The 17,199-nt window shown below is 37.9% G+C and overlaps 1 protein-coding gene across 2 annotated transcripts in view; it reads right to left on the reverse strand.

The window, feature by feature from the left end:
• WWOX (WW domain containing oxidoreductase) overlaps positions 1 to 17,199 on the reverse strand; it is a 576,016-nt gene that overhangs the window by 448,195 nt on the left and 110,622 nt on the right. For both annotated transcript variants that reach the window (XM_081963372.1, XM_081963373.1), the window contains exon 6: positions 2,404 to 2,492. In XM_081963372.1, coding sequence (XP_081819498.1) covers positions 2,404 to 2,492 — 89 coding nt within the window. The remainder of the gene's footprint in view (positions 1 to 2,403; positions 2,493 to 17,199) is intronic.

Raw genomic sequence — 17,199 nt, forward strand, 5'->3', positions numbered from 1 at the left:
TTAAACAATAGCGAATATGATGGCTGATGTTATGAATCACGATCCTTTAAAAGTTCCTCAATCATTGTGAGCAATTTGCCAAAGAATGAAATTACATATATAAGGTTCAAATCCCAGTAAGGGTATGGCTAGCTGATGAGAGCTAAATAGCTTGAAATAGATCTATACTAGTCTCCCTTTATTTATTTATCAGCACAAACACAATACAAATGTAACAAAGGCAACATTAAAAATAGGGTTTTCTGCCTGGATGGTCTCCTGGAGTGAGCTGAAAGACAGGAAAGGGAACCAGAGTGTTCCCTCCCATATTTGGGCATACCAGGGGTTGTGACACAATACATACATGCATGCATGCATGCATGCATGCATGTATGTATGTATGCTATTATTGAAGAGACAATTCCAATTTGTTATCCTAAAACTCTCTGCCCCCAAGTAGAAGATATTCAGTCATATGTTATTTGTGCACATTCAAAACGGCCCTTCTCTCCACTGAATCGTTTGCTTGTTGGTTAAAGCTCCTTCGTTAAGCTGCTGTTCAACCAAAGGAGCTATTTGTCATTCTTCAACTTGCAACATTCCTAAGCTTAGATATCAGCGGAATGACTGATACAGCATATTTAGCATTTAGGAAACTGTCCGTGGGAGCTCATTAGTCTGCACACAAGGCAATCTTTTTTTTCTTTTCTTTTCTTTTTTTAAAACATGGATGAAATTAAGCCCTTCTTCCCCTGGGCAAAGATCTGGGTCAAAACCAGTCGGCAATAAGTCTCTTTTTCACATTCAGATCTAGCAGAGCATTTCCACCCCACAAAAATTCCCAGCCTGGGGAAATCTCAAACTCCACTTGATATGAGTATAGAAAGTTTTGCACAGTCTACATCTTTGTTCCAGTCCAATTGTGCCAAATTTATCTTATTTGTTTGTTAGTTTTAATAAGTACCTGGGTCTTCAATGAGCCATGGTGGCGCAGTGGTTAGAGTGCAGTACTTCAGGCTACTTCTGCTGACTGCCAGCTGCCTGCAATTTGGCAGTTCGATTCTCACCAGGCTTAAGGTTGACTCAGCCTTCCATTCTTCTGAGGTAGGTAAAATGAGACCCCAGATTGTTTGAGGCAATATGCTGACTCTGTAAACAGCTTAGAGGGGGCTGTTAAGCAGTGTGTAGTGGTATATAAGTCTAAGTGCTATTGCTAAGTGCTATTCTATGTCTTGTACTGGAAGCATCATGGGTGAGGCTGCCCAGGAGCAAACACAATTTAAGGTCAATCTGGAGACTTGAGCAATTGGCAAGGAACGAAATCTTCACTGTAATTCGGCAGCCATGGCCTTTCTAACTTGGTGATAGCAACTGAACAGGAGTTTGGAGGCCAAAACAGAACAGATTCCTTCCTTCCATACCAACATGCTCCTTTTCTGCATCTCCCCTTGAATAGAGCTCTTGGTTGCAAATTTTTATGCATGCTGAAAGTGGTAACTGTATATTTATATCTTCAACATTCTTGCTGTGAGAATCATTTACCAGTAAAGGACATAAATACCAAAGTTATTAATTTGACCATTCCCATCTCAACCAATCCAAACCAAGAAATATATTTAATATTGCTTTTCATTCATCATAGCTTCTTCTTCAGCTTTGGCTTGGAGAGAGATTAATGAAACTGTATTCCTACAGTTTCCTACTGTATTCCTACCTCTTAAATCTAGAACCCAGCCTTCCTCATCTGTTCTAGCATGTGCTCAGATTACTATGTTATTTCCTTTGACCAATTTTTTTTCTGAAATGTGTTGGGTAGCTGCTGGCAGTCAGTCGATCTTGTTTGCCATTGGAATCCATCCAAATTCAGAATAGAAAATGGCATTTTGCATTTCGTGTATATTCCTAATATGAGTGTGCCTATACATTATGACAAAAACACTTAGTCACATACATCATATTCATTGCTTTCTTTTAACCCACATAGGTTTCTCTATTTTTCCCATTTCAAGTTGTCATAACTCTCAATGGCATTCACACTTTCTGTTGTTTATATTCATATTTATTGGTGTTAAAACAATATATTTATTGGAGTTGCACAGAGGGAAGATAGAACAAAGAAATGTATTTATTTTATTTGTCAAATTTAGATACTGTACCACCCACCTCATCCATAGCCTGTGAATTTATAAATCTCAATCATTCTCTGATTTTGTAAATTGTGCCTCTTAATAATAAACAAAAGTATAAAAACTACTTAGCTCTTAAATCTCATTTGAAGTATACAGACCATATTGTTGCAAAAGAGACAGAGATGAATATTGCAAAAGCTTCCCATCTATGGTAACTTTGCTCAATTGATTCAACAACAGCAAAACAAACTCTACTAATGTAATAAGAAAAAAATATTTGTTTCTAAGTACTTACAGATTCTTGGATTTGAAGATTTCAGCAAATTCCCATACACTTTGAAGAGATGCAAGATCCAAGGTGATTGCTTCTACCTTGGCTTTGTGCTAAAATGAGAAAAAGTAAAAAGATCAAAAGATCAACATATTTACTCCACAAAATCATCTGATAACAAATATGCACCAACATATGTTTAAATACTCTTCTTTAATCATAGTGGGTGCAGATAACAACACTTTGAGATATGTAGAGATTTTTAAAAGAAGGGGTCTTTTTAGGCTGTGGGTGCATGCAGCAAAATAAATCCTAAAAGAGGTGTGCATATTTATTCAAATATCTCAACGTATTTACAGATAAACCAAAAGATTGACCCAAAAGTTTGCTAGATCTTTTTTGTTGTTGTTCTTATCACCATTACCTGCAGAATAAATAAAACTGAGCTACCTGAGCAGTATTCTTTTAAAAAAAAATAAAACTCATTCTGCCAACAAACATCACTCTTACAAAACTCACCAAAAATATCTTAAAATTACAAAGTTATCCAAAGTTCATCAGTTAAAAACTGATAGGCTTGATGAATTAGGCAAAATCCATTTATGACTGGTTGATTTAGGGACAGAAAATTATTTAAATAATCCAAATCAAGATAGAAAAATATCCAATTCAGAGGCTACACATTTTTTATTAGATATTTCAAAGGATGAATATAAAAGTAAATGTTTCCCCCTGTCCAGTCATGTCCGATTATAGAAATTGATACTCATCTCGTTTTTTAGCCAAGGGAGCTACCATTGTTCAAGCGGCAATTTGATACCTATTTATCTACTTGTATGTGTATGCTTTTGAATTGCTAGGTGGGGGCAAGTAATGGGAGCTCAGCACATTGTGCTGCACTCAGGTCTCAAACCTCGGCATCTTTTAACCGCTGAGCCATTATGATCCCACCGAAGAAAGAATATAAACAAACACAAAAATTAAAAGTAAGAAACTGAAATTTAAATAAGTAAACAGGGACGTGGTGGCTAAGACACTGAGATTGTTGATCAGAAAGGTCGACAGTTCGGCGGTTTGAATCCCTAGCACTGCATAACAGAGTGAGCTCCTGTTACTTGTCCCAGTTTCTGCCAACCTAGCAGTTTGAAAGCATGTAAAAATGCAAGTAGAAAAATAGGGACCTTTGATGGGAAGGTAACAGCGTTCTGTGCACATTTGGCATTTAGTCATGCCGGCCACATGACCATGGAGACATCTTTGGACAGCGCTGGCTCTTCGGCTTTGAAACGGAGATGAGCACCGCCCCCTAGAGTTGGGAACAACTAGCACCTATGTGCGAAGGGAACTTTTTAAACAGGGGATCTGAAAATGTCATGAAGGTTACAGTTTTCCAATGCCTAACTAATTACATAACAACTGAATGTATTTCTCATTTTAAAAAAAGCAAGTAAAAAAGCATGGAGCTAAAAAATAAAGATCAGGAACACATAAAAAACCACCAACCAAAATGATAATAAATTGAACCAATTGTGAAAATTCACTCTAATTTTCCAATGAAGTTAAACTATAGAGTCTATACATAGAAAAAGTAATTGTCATGAGGCACAGAGCAAAGAATTAACTTACAGTCCAGGCATTTTATTAATCAATCTTCCTAAAATGTATGCTACCAAAACATATAGTATCCTTACTGTAGTTAGCATATACAAAGCTAATTCAGCATAATTTAAAGTAATGAATGGTTTATCCAATTTAATAAAACAGCTTAAATTTAACTCTTAAGATTGATTTCATTCTACTGTGCATTATTTTCCTGAATTGTTGTGCTTTACAATATTGCGAACAAATATTTAAAAAATGATCCAACATTACATTTTTCATCAATTTTTAGAAAACAAATTGTTCATTTTAGCCATCAGGACTGGAATAATATATCAATAATAAAATGTCATATCAATTTCCTCTAAGTATAATATTCAGAGGAAAGTTAATGTTCTTTTTCCTCTGAAATTTCCACTGCTGCACTTCTATTACTGCGTTCAAATTCTGTACCTATTTAATCATAAACTCTTTTGCTTGTCCAGGCTCTGAATCATTCTTCTCCAGCCATTTATAAATAATTCCCAAAAAATATTCTGAATTATGTTTGACTATATATTTTTTTCTAATTCAGTGACGTTTCTTACCGTTCCTCTTTATCTCTGCAATTATTTTAATGCTGTGTTACCCATATTGAAACCAGTCAGGTAGATTAGACCATTGTGGAGAATCTCAAAAGATTTGATCTTCATCTTGGTAATAATTAAACCTTGCAATTGGAACACGTTATTAATTTTCCACGGAACCAATTTCTGAAACTTACTTCCTCATAAAAGTAGACATTTAACCATGGAGTGATAGAAGGGACATCTTATTATTTCCCCTGTATTGACCTAGACATTCAAGTTTGGCGAGCAAAGGCCTTTTTCTGAAGATCCCAGTGCTCAGATGGCTCAAACAATTCCACAATTACATAATACGTCGTTGTCGTCGTCATCATCATCCAAATCTCAACCAACAAATGCTCTGTCTTATACATTGGCAACAAAAATCAGAACACCAAATACAAGCTGGGTGGATATGACCTCGTGGAAGACTCTCACTCGGTCAAGGACCAAGGAGTATTCATCTCAAACGATCTAAGCCCCAGAGCTCACTGTAACAGCATTGCCAAAAAGGCATTAAGAGTTGTTAACCTAATTTTGCGAAGCTTCTTCTCCGGTAACATTGTACTGCTAACTAGGGCATACAAAGCCTTTGCCAGACCAGTTCTTGAATACAGCTCTTCTGCCTGGAATCCACACAGTTTATCGGACATTAATACAATTGAGTAGGTCCAGAGGTATTTCACGAGAAGAGTCCTCCACTCCTCTGCTCACAATAGAATCCTTTATGCCATCAGGCTTGAAATTTTGGGCTTGGACAACCTAGAAATATGCCAATTAAGGCCTGACCTAAGCATAGTACACAAAATCGTCTGCTATAATGTCCTACCTGTCCATGACTACTTCAGCTTCAACCGCAATAATACACAGGCAAACAACTGATACAAACTCAAGATAAGCTACTCCAAACCTGATCATCATCCTAACTCAATCCTGCCTGCACTTGGCCAAAACAATTTTGCAATACACAAAACAGACACAACCAGCGACTTTCTGGTGCAGTAGGAGAAAAATAATGCCTTTTTCCCCCTCTGCCTCTTTCCTTTAAAAGGTAGAACACTCTGTTTTCGTCTCCAAGGAGAAAATAAAAAGGCTGCTACAAACACAAGGACAACAAGGGGTCAAAAAACATCAAGCAGTTCAACAGATTAAACCACAAGCTGTTACTTAGCATGCTCTTGGGAACAGTGATTCAAGTCCACACACTATTACTCAGGTAATGCTTTTGCTCATTCTGGGCAACGTTGCAGGTCTTTCCTGCTGGTTTTGAAACCGAAGAGACAGCATTTGCGATATTATGAAGGGAACAGAGAGTGAAAGTGTCGGCTTGGGTGTTTCTTCCCTCCTTTACTCCTACCACAAGTTAGAACTGAGAAAAAGAGGCTGCGCTTGAGAGTAGAGTAGAGTAGAGTAGAGTAGAGTAGAGTAGAGTAGAGTAGAATAGAATACAATAGAATTCTTTATTGGCCAAATGTGATTGGACACACAAGGAATTTGTCTTTGGTGCATATGCTCTCAGTGTACATAAAGAAAAATAAAATAGAATACATTCATCAAGAATCATAAGATACAACACTTAGTGATAGTCATAGGTTACTAATAAGCAATAAAATTATACTAGGAAACAAATAAACAATATACATTTTAAAGATACAAGCAACATGGTTATAGTCATAAGTGGAAAGAGATGGGTACTAGGAAAGAGATAGGTGATAGGAAGGAAGAGAAGAATAATAGCAATACAGTCTTAGTAGATAATTTTACAGTGTTGTGGGGATTAGTTGTTTAACAGAGTGGTGGCATTCGGGGAAAAACTGCCCTTGTGTCTAGTTGTTCTGGTGTGCAGTGCCCTATAGCGTCATTTTGAATACAAATATGAAAAAAAAGATCAATCAATGGGTAACTTGGAAATGTAGATCATCCAATCAATGAATATGGTTTGTAGTCTGACATTTCAGGCAATAAACTGAATCCCTGCTTACTTTGGAAAAATAGAATACTTTCTATTGTGAAGACAGCTAGGGTTCCTTTTCCCCACCCCCAACTGTTAAATTAATCTGAATTTCTACAGCTTTGTAGACTTAGCACAACAAAGCTTAGTGAGAAGAGCCACCTTCTGTGGGAGTGTTTCTCAGGCACCAAAAGGAGAAGGCTTTGAAAGGTCACACATTCAAATCATAATAAAAATAACAATGAGAGTTTCTAGGGAACCATTCATGAACATACATAAATGATAAAGAAAGAAACATATACAATGGCCACTGGCCTATCTAGTTCAAAAATGTCATTAAATCTTCACAAATCTGGGCTTTTTAACTCCTCATTAACTTACGTTTACAAGCTGTTCTCCCTATTCATAAACACTAGTATATTTTTAAACTATTCTTTTGAGTCTTATTGATGCTCTTTGTAGCAAAAAAACCCCAACAACAACCCTATAATGGTTTAATCAATCAATAAACTTTTATTTGATCATTGAGCAGTGTCATATAATGATTTAATAGCCCTTATGGACTTTTTTGCATAAACATAAAAATAAAATTGTGATTTAAGGTCTTTGATGGTTAGACAGGATAGATTACAGAAGGAAGAGAGTCATGATGTAACCTTAGAGAGAGAGGTTAAAATATAAGAGTACTTATAACTGCTATGAAGAAGATCTTATTTATAGCTTTGTTTAATTTTTTCTCCTTTTTTCCCTTTTTCTTGTACTTCTAGCTTTTTCAATATTTCAGGTTTATAATAGAAACAGTAATCTATAATCAGTAACTTAAAAAGAGATGACTTAACAGCATCCTTCAAGTTCTCCGCTAATGTCATAAATTTATTGTACAGATAACTCTTATAATTTCATCCCATATTGTTTTAATATTACATGATGTTTTGTGTTATGAAGTTTTAAGTGATGGTATTTTAGTAAACATTTTGGTCTACAGGCATGTGGCTCTACAGCTCTTGTATGTCTGGATATCTTTTAAAAATTACTATCCAGATTAAGAGACTAGATTCCCCTGGAACAGGGGTGTCAGATTTGATTTCATTGAGGGCTGCATAAGGGTTGTGTTTGACCTTGGGGGAGCTGGGGGGCGTGGCCAAGGTGGGCATAGCCAGCTTGACATCACTCACGTTGGCGGGGGGGGGGGGTTGCCATTAGTGGCCCAAGATCTGTGCCAGCAAAAACGGGCTCCCAAACTCCGTTTTTGGCTGGGACAGCCTCCTGCAACCCTCCGACAATGAAAACAGAGCTCGTGACCCTCCTGAGCTCCGTTTTCACTGGCAGAGTCATCATGGGCCAGTCCTTTGCTGTTTCCAGGGTGGCCCCACGGGCCAGATCTAAGCACCCCGCAGGCTGGATCCGGCCCATGGGCCTTGAGTTTGACACCCCTGTCCTAGGGCAATAGGGCATCCTACAGAGATGTCACCACAAAGTCTTCCTGTGCAAACTCCGCTGAACTCCACTTTTGAAACAGCTACTAAATATGGTGTTGCTGGGAATGATATATAAGAAAGGGTAAAAGAAACTTGTTTTAAGCCATATCCTTTTGTAGAACATCCCTAAGATTAATAATAATAATAATAATAATAATAATAATAATAATAATAATAATAATAATAATAATAATAATAATAATAATAAATACATAAATTGTAGCTATCTGCACGTGTGTGTACCTGCACCACTTGTGCAAAAGTGATATAGTTTCATCATCATTTAATAATCAAGTAACTTTAAGGGGGAATCAGCAGGGTTGACTTCAAAAGTGTTGTAGAAAGGTTCATTTGAAATCATGGGTTTCGTTTGTTTCTGATGAATTAGCTCGCTCAATTCTGACCATAACCACACAGATCAAAAACGCTCACTCCTTTTAACTAGCTATTCCAGATTGTTATCAAAGCACTTCTTGAGTCACCATTCTTGTTTGGTGCACATAAAAGCAGGAATGAACGTGTCTTATCTTCACATAACCAGGGGAAATGAAGAAAAAGAATATATAAACTCCGGCATCTAATATTCTGCTTAAATTTAGCTTTTACCTTTGAACTGGGCTACAAAAAACTCTTCTAAAATAAGGGAACATTTTACTGAACACAACTCTGCTAGTTATATTCAGTTAGATGTTTATGGGAGTCGCACAGACTGTACATCAGCTTTTTAAGCTATAGCTGCAACTATCTGTGAAGATTCTCAATCATACAGGTCATGGATGTCCCAAAGGTTTTGTTTTTTCCAAAAAGCAACTGGACTTTCTTGATTTGTTTTTTCCTTTGAAAACATTTCGCTTCTCATCCAAGAAGTTTCTTTCATTCTAAATGACTAGTGGAAAATTGAAGGATTTATATTCTTTAAAAAAATAATATATTTACATTATTTTTATAACTGCAACATTGAACAATCTATGATTGAACCGAGATGGCGCAGTGGTTAGAGTGCAGTACTGCAGGCTACTTCAGCTGACTGCTAACTGCAGTTAGGCAGTTCAAATCTCACCGGCTCAAGGTTAACTGAGCCTTCCAACCTTCCGAGGTGGGTAAAATAAGCACCCAGATTGTTAGGGGGCAATATGCTGACTCTGTAAATCGCTTAGAGGGGGCTATAAAAGCACTATGAAATGGTATATAAGTCTAAGTGCTATTGCTATTGTATGTTGGTCGAATAATATGTATATATATCATCAAATATTACTGTTTTGCAGAGTTTCAAATAGTTTCATGTAGTTTTTGCCCTCTAATGTAAAAAATGATGGGACTCAACTGAAATATAAACATGCAGATCGAATCTCACCAGGCTCAAGTTTGACTCAGCCTTCCATCCTTCCGAGGTGGGTAAAATGAGGAGCCAGATTGTTGAGGGGCCATATGCTGACTCTTTAAACTGCTTAGAAAGGGCTGTAAAAGCACTATGAAGTGGTATATAAGTCTAAGTGCTATTGCTATTGTCATGATGCTCACATACACTTGGGAGTCTGCTGAAATCTTCTGATGGAACCTTGGACAGATCCTGCCATTCAAGAAATATTAGATGGCTTACCTGATACCACGAGGAAGAAGAGATCTAGTGCCATTCAGGAAGGAAGAAATTGGTCAACCCCCCTCCTCCAGTTACCATTCGTCTTTCCATTCCTGGTCACCATAATGAATCTATCTGCATTAAACATCTCCAAATATGTTATATTTAACATTCTTTGGATAAGTCACTAATGTGGACAGGTATACCTCTCCACTCCTTGAAGAATCTGCTAGCAGATTGCAGGACTGGCATCAGAGAGTTGCAGAGATTCTGGGGGCTTGCTAGATCCTGCAGGTTTTCCAGCCATACAGGATTCATGTTGCACGTGATCATGAAATATTACTGCCCTTATATTAAGTTTTAGAAAGTTAGCAACACTACTACGTGATAGCTTTCAGGAAAATTTCTCAGTTCATTGTGGCTCCACTTTCTGTGGACTTGAATTGCTCACTAAATGAATGCCATATTTAATTACATCTTCTTCATTAAATCACTATTCTTCATCAAAGTGAAATGCATTGCCAAAGGAAAACATCCATTCAAGGAGGTTGGTTGTTTACTACATGATTGATGATATGCAAAATCAAATTTAATTCTTACACACCGTTTGTAGCTATTGTCCTCCAGCACCACCAACCCACCCAGTGCAAGTGAGAACAGACGCTGTAGACAACATCCTCGTTTAATTCCAAAAACATTCCCTGTTTACACAGAGCAAATCTATTAAAACTGTTTAGAATATAATTGGCAATATTTTGTGCTCATGCTTAGAAAAATGCTTATCGAGCCAGAAGTTTTAACCAGAAAAGTTAAAACATTCAGAAAGCTAGCAATTTCATAATAGGCGATGTATTCAGTTTACAGCTTAAAGATTGTTTAAAAATGAACACTGCATGCTACAGTAGTTTGGCAGTAAACATGATTGTGCATTTATGTCTCGACACTGAAGGAGCCTTTTTCATAGGTATTTTTCATTCTAATGCAAGGGATGATTTACATTAAATATAGGTAAAGTGTGGTTATATTTTCCTGAAGGACTGCAAAGAAGGGAAGAGAACTATATAATAAGTTGAAGCATAAAAGCTTTCTGTCATAATATTTATTATAATGGCATATAAAAGAGCTGAAATAAATAATAGATGACTAAAGGTAAATTCACATGATAAAGAATCCTTCAGCAAATACCATTACATGGTCTGCTCAAGAGTTTTATACACAGTTGAAGACTCTTAATAAATAAACTGCAATTCCTATAACTTATATAAGTGCTGGTGGAAGGCAGCAGAGGAAATGTAAGATGTACTTTTAAAAAGCACAGAGTGGACATTAGCTAATTTAGTACATAATTATTTTCTCCATGGATAGGCAGTGTACATTTTCAGGTATTTAAAAGCTTTAGTCCACGCACCCCACCCTGCCTTCATCTCCTCCCCCGCCCCCACAGTAAATCCTAAATAGTATACCACTCAAACATGTCTCTTTGGAGTGGTGGTGAAGGAAGCTTATCCTCCAGTTTAATAAAGCAAATTCCAGCCACCTACACCTGGGAAACACAGAAGGCAAGACGGGGGAAATCATATTTATAGACCAAGAGATAAAATGTGTTTAAGAAGGAAAGGCTGCAAAGGAGGGGGGCGTGGGGGGGGGGAGAGAGCCAAGGGGAATTTGATGTCAAATAGCTTCTTATATAGATAACCCGTCAGAGTACAAGTTGAATGGACACCAAGCCTAAAACACTTGAAGAAGCACAAAGACATGAAATCCAGACCGAAATGCACCATTAGAATAACGCATGGCGATTTTGAGGCATTTGTTCTCGCAGCCAAGAATGTCTAGCAGTAGGGCGTGATAATGATCACTGGGTAAGACAGACAAAGACAAGGAAATGCTTTCATTCCAGTTTGGGACTGTAAATATTATAATCCTTAATGCATGCCCTTGCTACGGGGGAGTATTTATGTCAGGCAGGCTTTCTAAGCCATGAATGTATCTCTGAAGTTGATGAGATTACCTTTCAGATCTCTGCGTGGGGCGCATGAATCAGATGGTGCAAATACGTTCAGGCCAACTGAAAATATGTTGGGTCAGGTTTTGGAATCGTTTCCTTCACCGCAACTGAAATAACTTACTGAGCTCCATTTAGTGGATGGAATAATTCTGGGCTCATTTTTCTTGTTTTCCTCAACATCACGGCTATTTTCCTAAAAGACATTTCACATTTTGCGTGGAGTGTTTTAACAACGATGCAAGCCTACTGAACAACAGCTTGGTAAGCAGTTTCGGTAGCTGACATCTAATATATTTATGACACTGGGAGGTTTACTATGGAGTATTCATGGGATAGGGATGAAGTGGCTCAGTGGCTAAAATGCTGAACTTGTCGATCAGAAAAGTAGGCTGGCTGGCGGTTCGAATCCTTAGTGCCACGTAACAGAGTGAGCTCCCGTTACTTGTCCCAGCTTCTGGCAACCTAGCAGTTCGAAAGCATGTAAAAATGCAAGTAGAAAAATAGGAACCACCTTTGATGGGAAGGTAACAGCGTTCCATCCGCCTTCAGCATTTAGTCATGCCAGCCACATGACCACGGAGATGTCGTCGGACAGTGCTGGCTCTTCGGCTTCGAAATGGACATGAGCACCGCTCCGTAGAGTCGGGAACGACTAGCACATATGTGCGAGGGGAACCTTTACCTTTACCTATTTGTGGGATTAACCTATTTCTTCAGATCCACCTTATCCACCACTAAAAAGGGAATGATGTTCTTCAAGAAACATCAAGAAGCACTGCAATCTTCCTTTTCCAAAACTAAATGATAGTATAGGTTTTATTTTTATCATTTTAAAGATTTCATGCAACTATTAGAGTTTCACACAGTGGAACCCAACAAAACTCAGCACATGTATGACAATATTTTTAACAGTTGCTTATTTTTAATCAATATTTTAAGTACTGCAAAGACATATTTCCAACCATATTTAAAGGGAAAAAATTAAAATAGATATAGACCAATTAAAGTTAGATTACATAGTCTATAATGAGCCACAGTGCTGCATTTTTATTTTGGTGATTATCCCTGGCTAGCAAAGTGCTTTTAAAGAAATGTATATCGTGTAAAGCAGAATAATATCAGTAGGAATATTATATTATGTTAAAATAGTGTTCTTAAAGGTATCTTCATAGAGTTATGGACCATAGAACTCCAAAGAGCAAAGAGGTCTGGTTTGTCCTTTCTTTCTGTAATGGTCGCAACATTTGAGAGAACTAAGTCTGACTTCCACAAATGCAGTATAGGTTTTAAAATTGATGCACACGTCTTTACTAATTGTTAAGGGTTTTTAAATCTTTTTTTTTTCAAAGTAGTATTATAAACTAAAATATTAGTAGAATTTTAAACTAAAATAAACTAAAGTAAGGTAAAGGTAAAGGTTCTCCCACACATGCTAGTCATTTCCTGCTCTAGAGGGCGATGTTTATCTCCATTTCAAAGCCGAAGAGCCAGCGCTGTCCGAAGACGTCTCTGTGGTCATGTGGCTGGCATGACTAAATGCAAAAGCTGCATGGAACGCTGTTACCTTCCCACCAAAGGTGGTTCCTATTTTTCTACTTGCATTTTTACATGCTTTCGAACTGCTAGGTTGGCAGAGGCAGAGACAAGTAACAGGAGCTCACTCCGTTATGCGGCGCTAGGGATTCAAACTGCCAAACTGCCGACCTTTCTGATCGACAACTCAGTGTCTTAGCCACCCAGCCACCTGTTAAAATTAAAGTGCCGCTTGCAAATAAAATAATACCAAGAGAGTTCGGTGAAGCTACCATTGCATGTAGCATTATGTGCCCTTCAAGCCAATTGCACCTTGACCGGAATGGAGAAACCATCATGGTTTATTTCTGCAAACACGACTACTCATACTAACTCTAGATTTCCACCCACATGCCCTGAAAGACATGTAGAATTTTACCGGTGGTTCAGTTGTGTCTGTTCCTTAATTCCTTGCATGCACTCTAGAATTAGAAGAAGAAGAAAACCCCGGAATAAAACCATTTTAAACCTTTGGAAAATGCAAGGTGTTCAGCTTCTCCAAGAATTAATTCAATGGAAATCTGGCTGGCTGTATGAAGCATTGTGCGGTACCCACCAGAAAACAAGTGAACCAATTTGCTTGCAATTGGTGGAAAACTGAGAGGTTTTCCAGCTGTAGAGACATTGAATACCACTTGTGCAGATGACAAGTATAGATTGGAGCATGTCCAAAGGACAAATATGTTTAACCAAATATGAAAGGGGCTCTCTCCAGCTCTCTCTCTCTCTCTTTTTCTCCCTCTTCCCAGGGCTCATGATTGCAAGCAATGGTTTTGCCTGAAAGCACAGGCGCGCGCTGCATTGCACATTAATCCTTCAAACTCTAACAGATGCTGGCAGGGATTTAGAGTGGAATGTATTTACAAAGTGACAAATTATGTTCTATATTATACACAGAGAAAGAAAGAGCACCTACAAATAGGCTGATAAATGTTAGCCGCAGTGATGACAAGTGGTTCATTTTTATTATATAGTAACCACTATCTTCTTTCTTTCTTTTTTTCTTTTTTCCAAGGAAGCCCAAACATTTATTTATTACAATGGGGGGGGGGGGAGATCAAGATTATATGTGGCACAAAGTACTATCTCCTAAGCTAGTACATGAGCAGCTTCTACTGCCAGTAACTAGATTCAGACTGTAGCACAATCTTGGTCTTGGGTTTATTTATTTTTTTGTTTTAAATACATGTTACATCACACGTAGACATTTTTCTAAAACATTAACTGGCATGTCAAACATCTAATAATTGGGCTTGCGGTCTTGAGAAGGAAGCTATCACTATAGGTTGTTCTATGTATTTTTTTTTAAAATGCAGATTTTGCATTGGTTAAAAAAAATATATCTACGGAGTCTGTCACTAAGCCACATATGGAGCACAAAGATTAATGAAAGTTCTAGTGTTGTTTTGTTTTATTCTTGCCCCGCATTTATTTTAAAATTCTGAAGTAGAGTTTTAAAATGAGTTTGTTTTGCATATGTGTCCCTTTGAGTTGATGGCGACTCCTGGTGTTTTCTCTGTCTAGTGGTTTTCTTGGTAAGATTTTTCAGAAGTGGTTTGCCATTTATTCTTTCCTAGGGCTGAAGAGAGGGACTGGCTAAAGTCACCCAGCTATCTTTATGTCAAAGGCAAAAACTAGAACTCACAGTGTTCTGGTTCCTAGACCTTAACCACTACAATAAACTGGAATCATAATTTATAATGACTTAAAGGTAAAGGTTCCCCTCGCACATATGTGCTACTCGTTCCTGACTCTAGGGGGCAGTGCTCCGTTTCAAAGCTGAAAAGCCAGCGCTGTCCAAAGACATCTCCGTGGTCATGTGGCTGGCATGTTTAAACACCGAAGGCGCATGGAACACTGTTACCTTCCCACTATTTTTCTACTTGCATTTTTACGTACTTTCGAACTGCTCGGTTGGCAGAAGCTGGGACAAGTAACAGGAGCTCACTCCATTACACAGCGCTAGGGATTCAAACTGCCGATCTTTCTGATTGACAAGCTCAACGTCTTAGCCACTTAGCCACCCTATTAAAATGACTTGATGTATGCCAAACATTTTGATTTTGAAAAAGCCCATTGTGAATATTTTGGGATCCTCTGGAATGCTGATTGGACATTCAAGCTGTTTGGCGGAAGACCACATCTGGAACACTTGAAACAGACAGTTTGGAGGTTGGAATATTACATAAGAGAGCAGTCTGCATATTCATACATTGAACTGGTGTATTGAAAGGGCTCTGGAGACCGGGACTGTCCACAAAATTGGTTATGGATTTGCAACCAAAATGTAAAATGTCTATGGAGATATTCAACCACCGTTGCCCCAAATGTTTCCTTGAAAACGTTTCACTTCTTGGATGAAAAGTGAAACTATTTATGGGGGGGGGGGTAAAGAAAGCCAAATTGCCTGTTGTAAAAGCACCTTTGGGATAACCAAAAGGCAAAACAATCCCGCTACATCTTATGCGAATAAGATTCATCTGTTAGCTCTGATTAAAGCATAATATAGGCTGTGCATTGTCTTCTCCTGGGGTGTAAGAGCATATTCTAATGTTGGATTAATCCAAGCTAAATATGTAGAGCCCCACCATATGGTGTAGCTCACCTACCCTAGTAAATATGTGTACATAAAACAACATTTCCAAATGAGAAATGAATGGAATACTAACAATAAACAACAAATCAAATCCCTTCCATTTGTAGGGATAACTCAGGTTTGAGGAAAGGATCCAGATTGATATTCTCTGGTTCATAATTCTTCTGAGCATTTTCCCCCCTTTTATCCCACTGTTACTATACCCCATTTTAGCAATAACAACACTGAGTAAGCTGTAGATGCTTGTGACCTCCACGGCGAGCTTGCATGATTAATTAATATCCCCACCCCGGTCTGCGCTTTTGAAGAAGGGAAGCTGAGAAAGGCTTCTTTGCCCAGAGAATTTCTAGTTGATGCTGGATTCAAAGTGCAAGGTTCCTTATTTATAGATAATCCTTTCAACACCTTTGTGCTTACGAATCCAACATCAGCTGGTAATTTTAGTCATTACTAAAGCACTGTATTCTGTTTCATTCCGTGTACAGTATCTAAAATTCCAACATTCGCAAACTGCAGTTCCTTAAAATTGATGTGTCCAGAAAGGCAATGATTTAAGGAACAGGAAAGCTTCATCAGAAACATTTTTCTCGACAGATGTTTATAAACAGAAGGCAACATTTAAAAAAAGAAAAAGGAAAAAGACACCTGAACACACTGCCTCGCTATGTTGCACAAACCACGGTACAACCTATTGTAACTACTGCAAAAAGTCTTCCTGGAAAACATCCAGAAATTAAAAGGTGCCAACGAGCTCCCTAATAACCTTGCGTAGACGGAATTCTTATGAAGAAAATAAAGTTTATTGTCTGGAAAGAGAGAAAGCACGAGGAAAGCACTAAAGCAATGGAGGTGAACAATTAGACAGATGTTCACTTAAGGAAATAAAGGGAACCGAATAAGTCTTTGTGGAGGGGATTTTACGAGAATACTGACAACTCTGCACCTCATCAAGGGCATTGGTAAAGTTAAAGCTGCAAAAAAACTGCTGATGCTACGGAAGATGGCATTTAGGTAACACGGCTCGTAGCGAAGTAACATTATACACTACCGATCTCAATTTGTATTCTCATGCACAATGACCAGCCTCTCCTCATTTCCTATTCTCCTTCACTCATTCTCACCTTCCTGGCCCCAAAAAACTCATTTTAAAGACCATCCTGTAATTTAACCAAATGAAAACGCTTCTCTTGCCGGATAGGACATGTCCCAATTTTTATTTTTTTTACTCTTCTTTTTGCTTCTTTTTTTTACTCCGACACAAAGTCCAACAAAATGGACTTTCAGATTCTTTAGACAGGCAGTCTCTTGACTTACAACAGTTCATTTAGTTGACTGGTCAAATTTATAACAACACTGAAAAAAAAGTGACATGACCCTTTTCCACACTTATGACCACTGCAGCATAATCAAAATTCTTTATATATATATATAT

The sequence above is a fragment of the Natrix helvetica genome, assembly GCF_964273705.1.
Source record: "Natrix helvetica genome assembly, chromosome: 10".
In the NCBI taxonomy this organism is placed as follows: Eukaryota; Metazoa; Chordata; class Lepidosauria; order Squamata; family Natricidae; genus Natrix; species Natrix helvetica.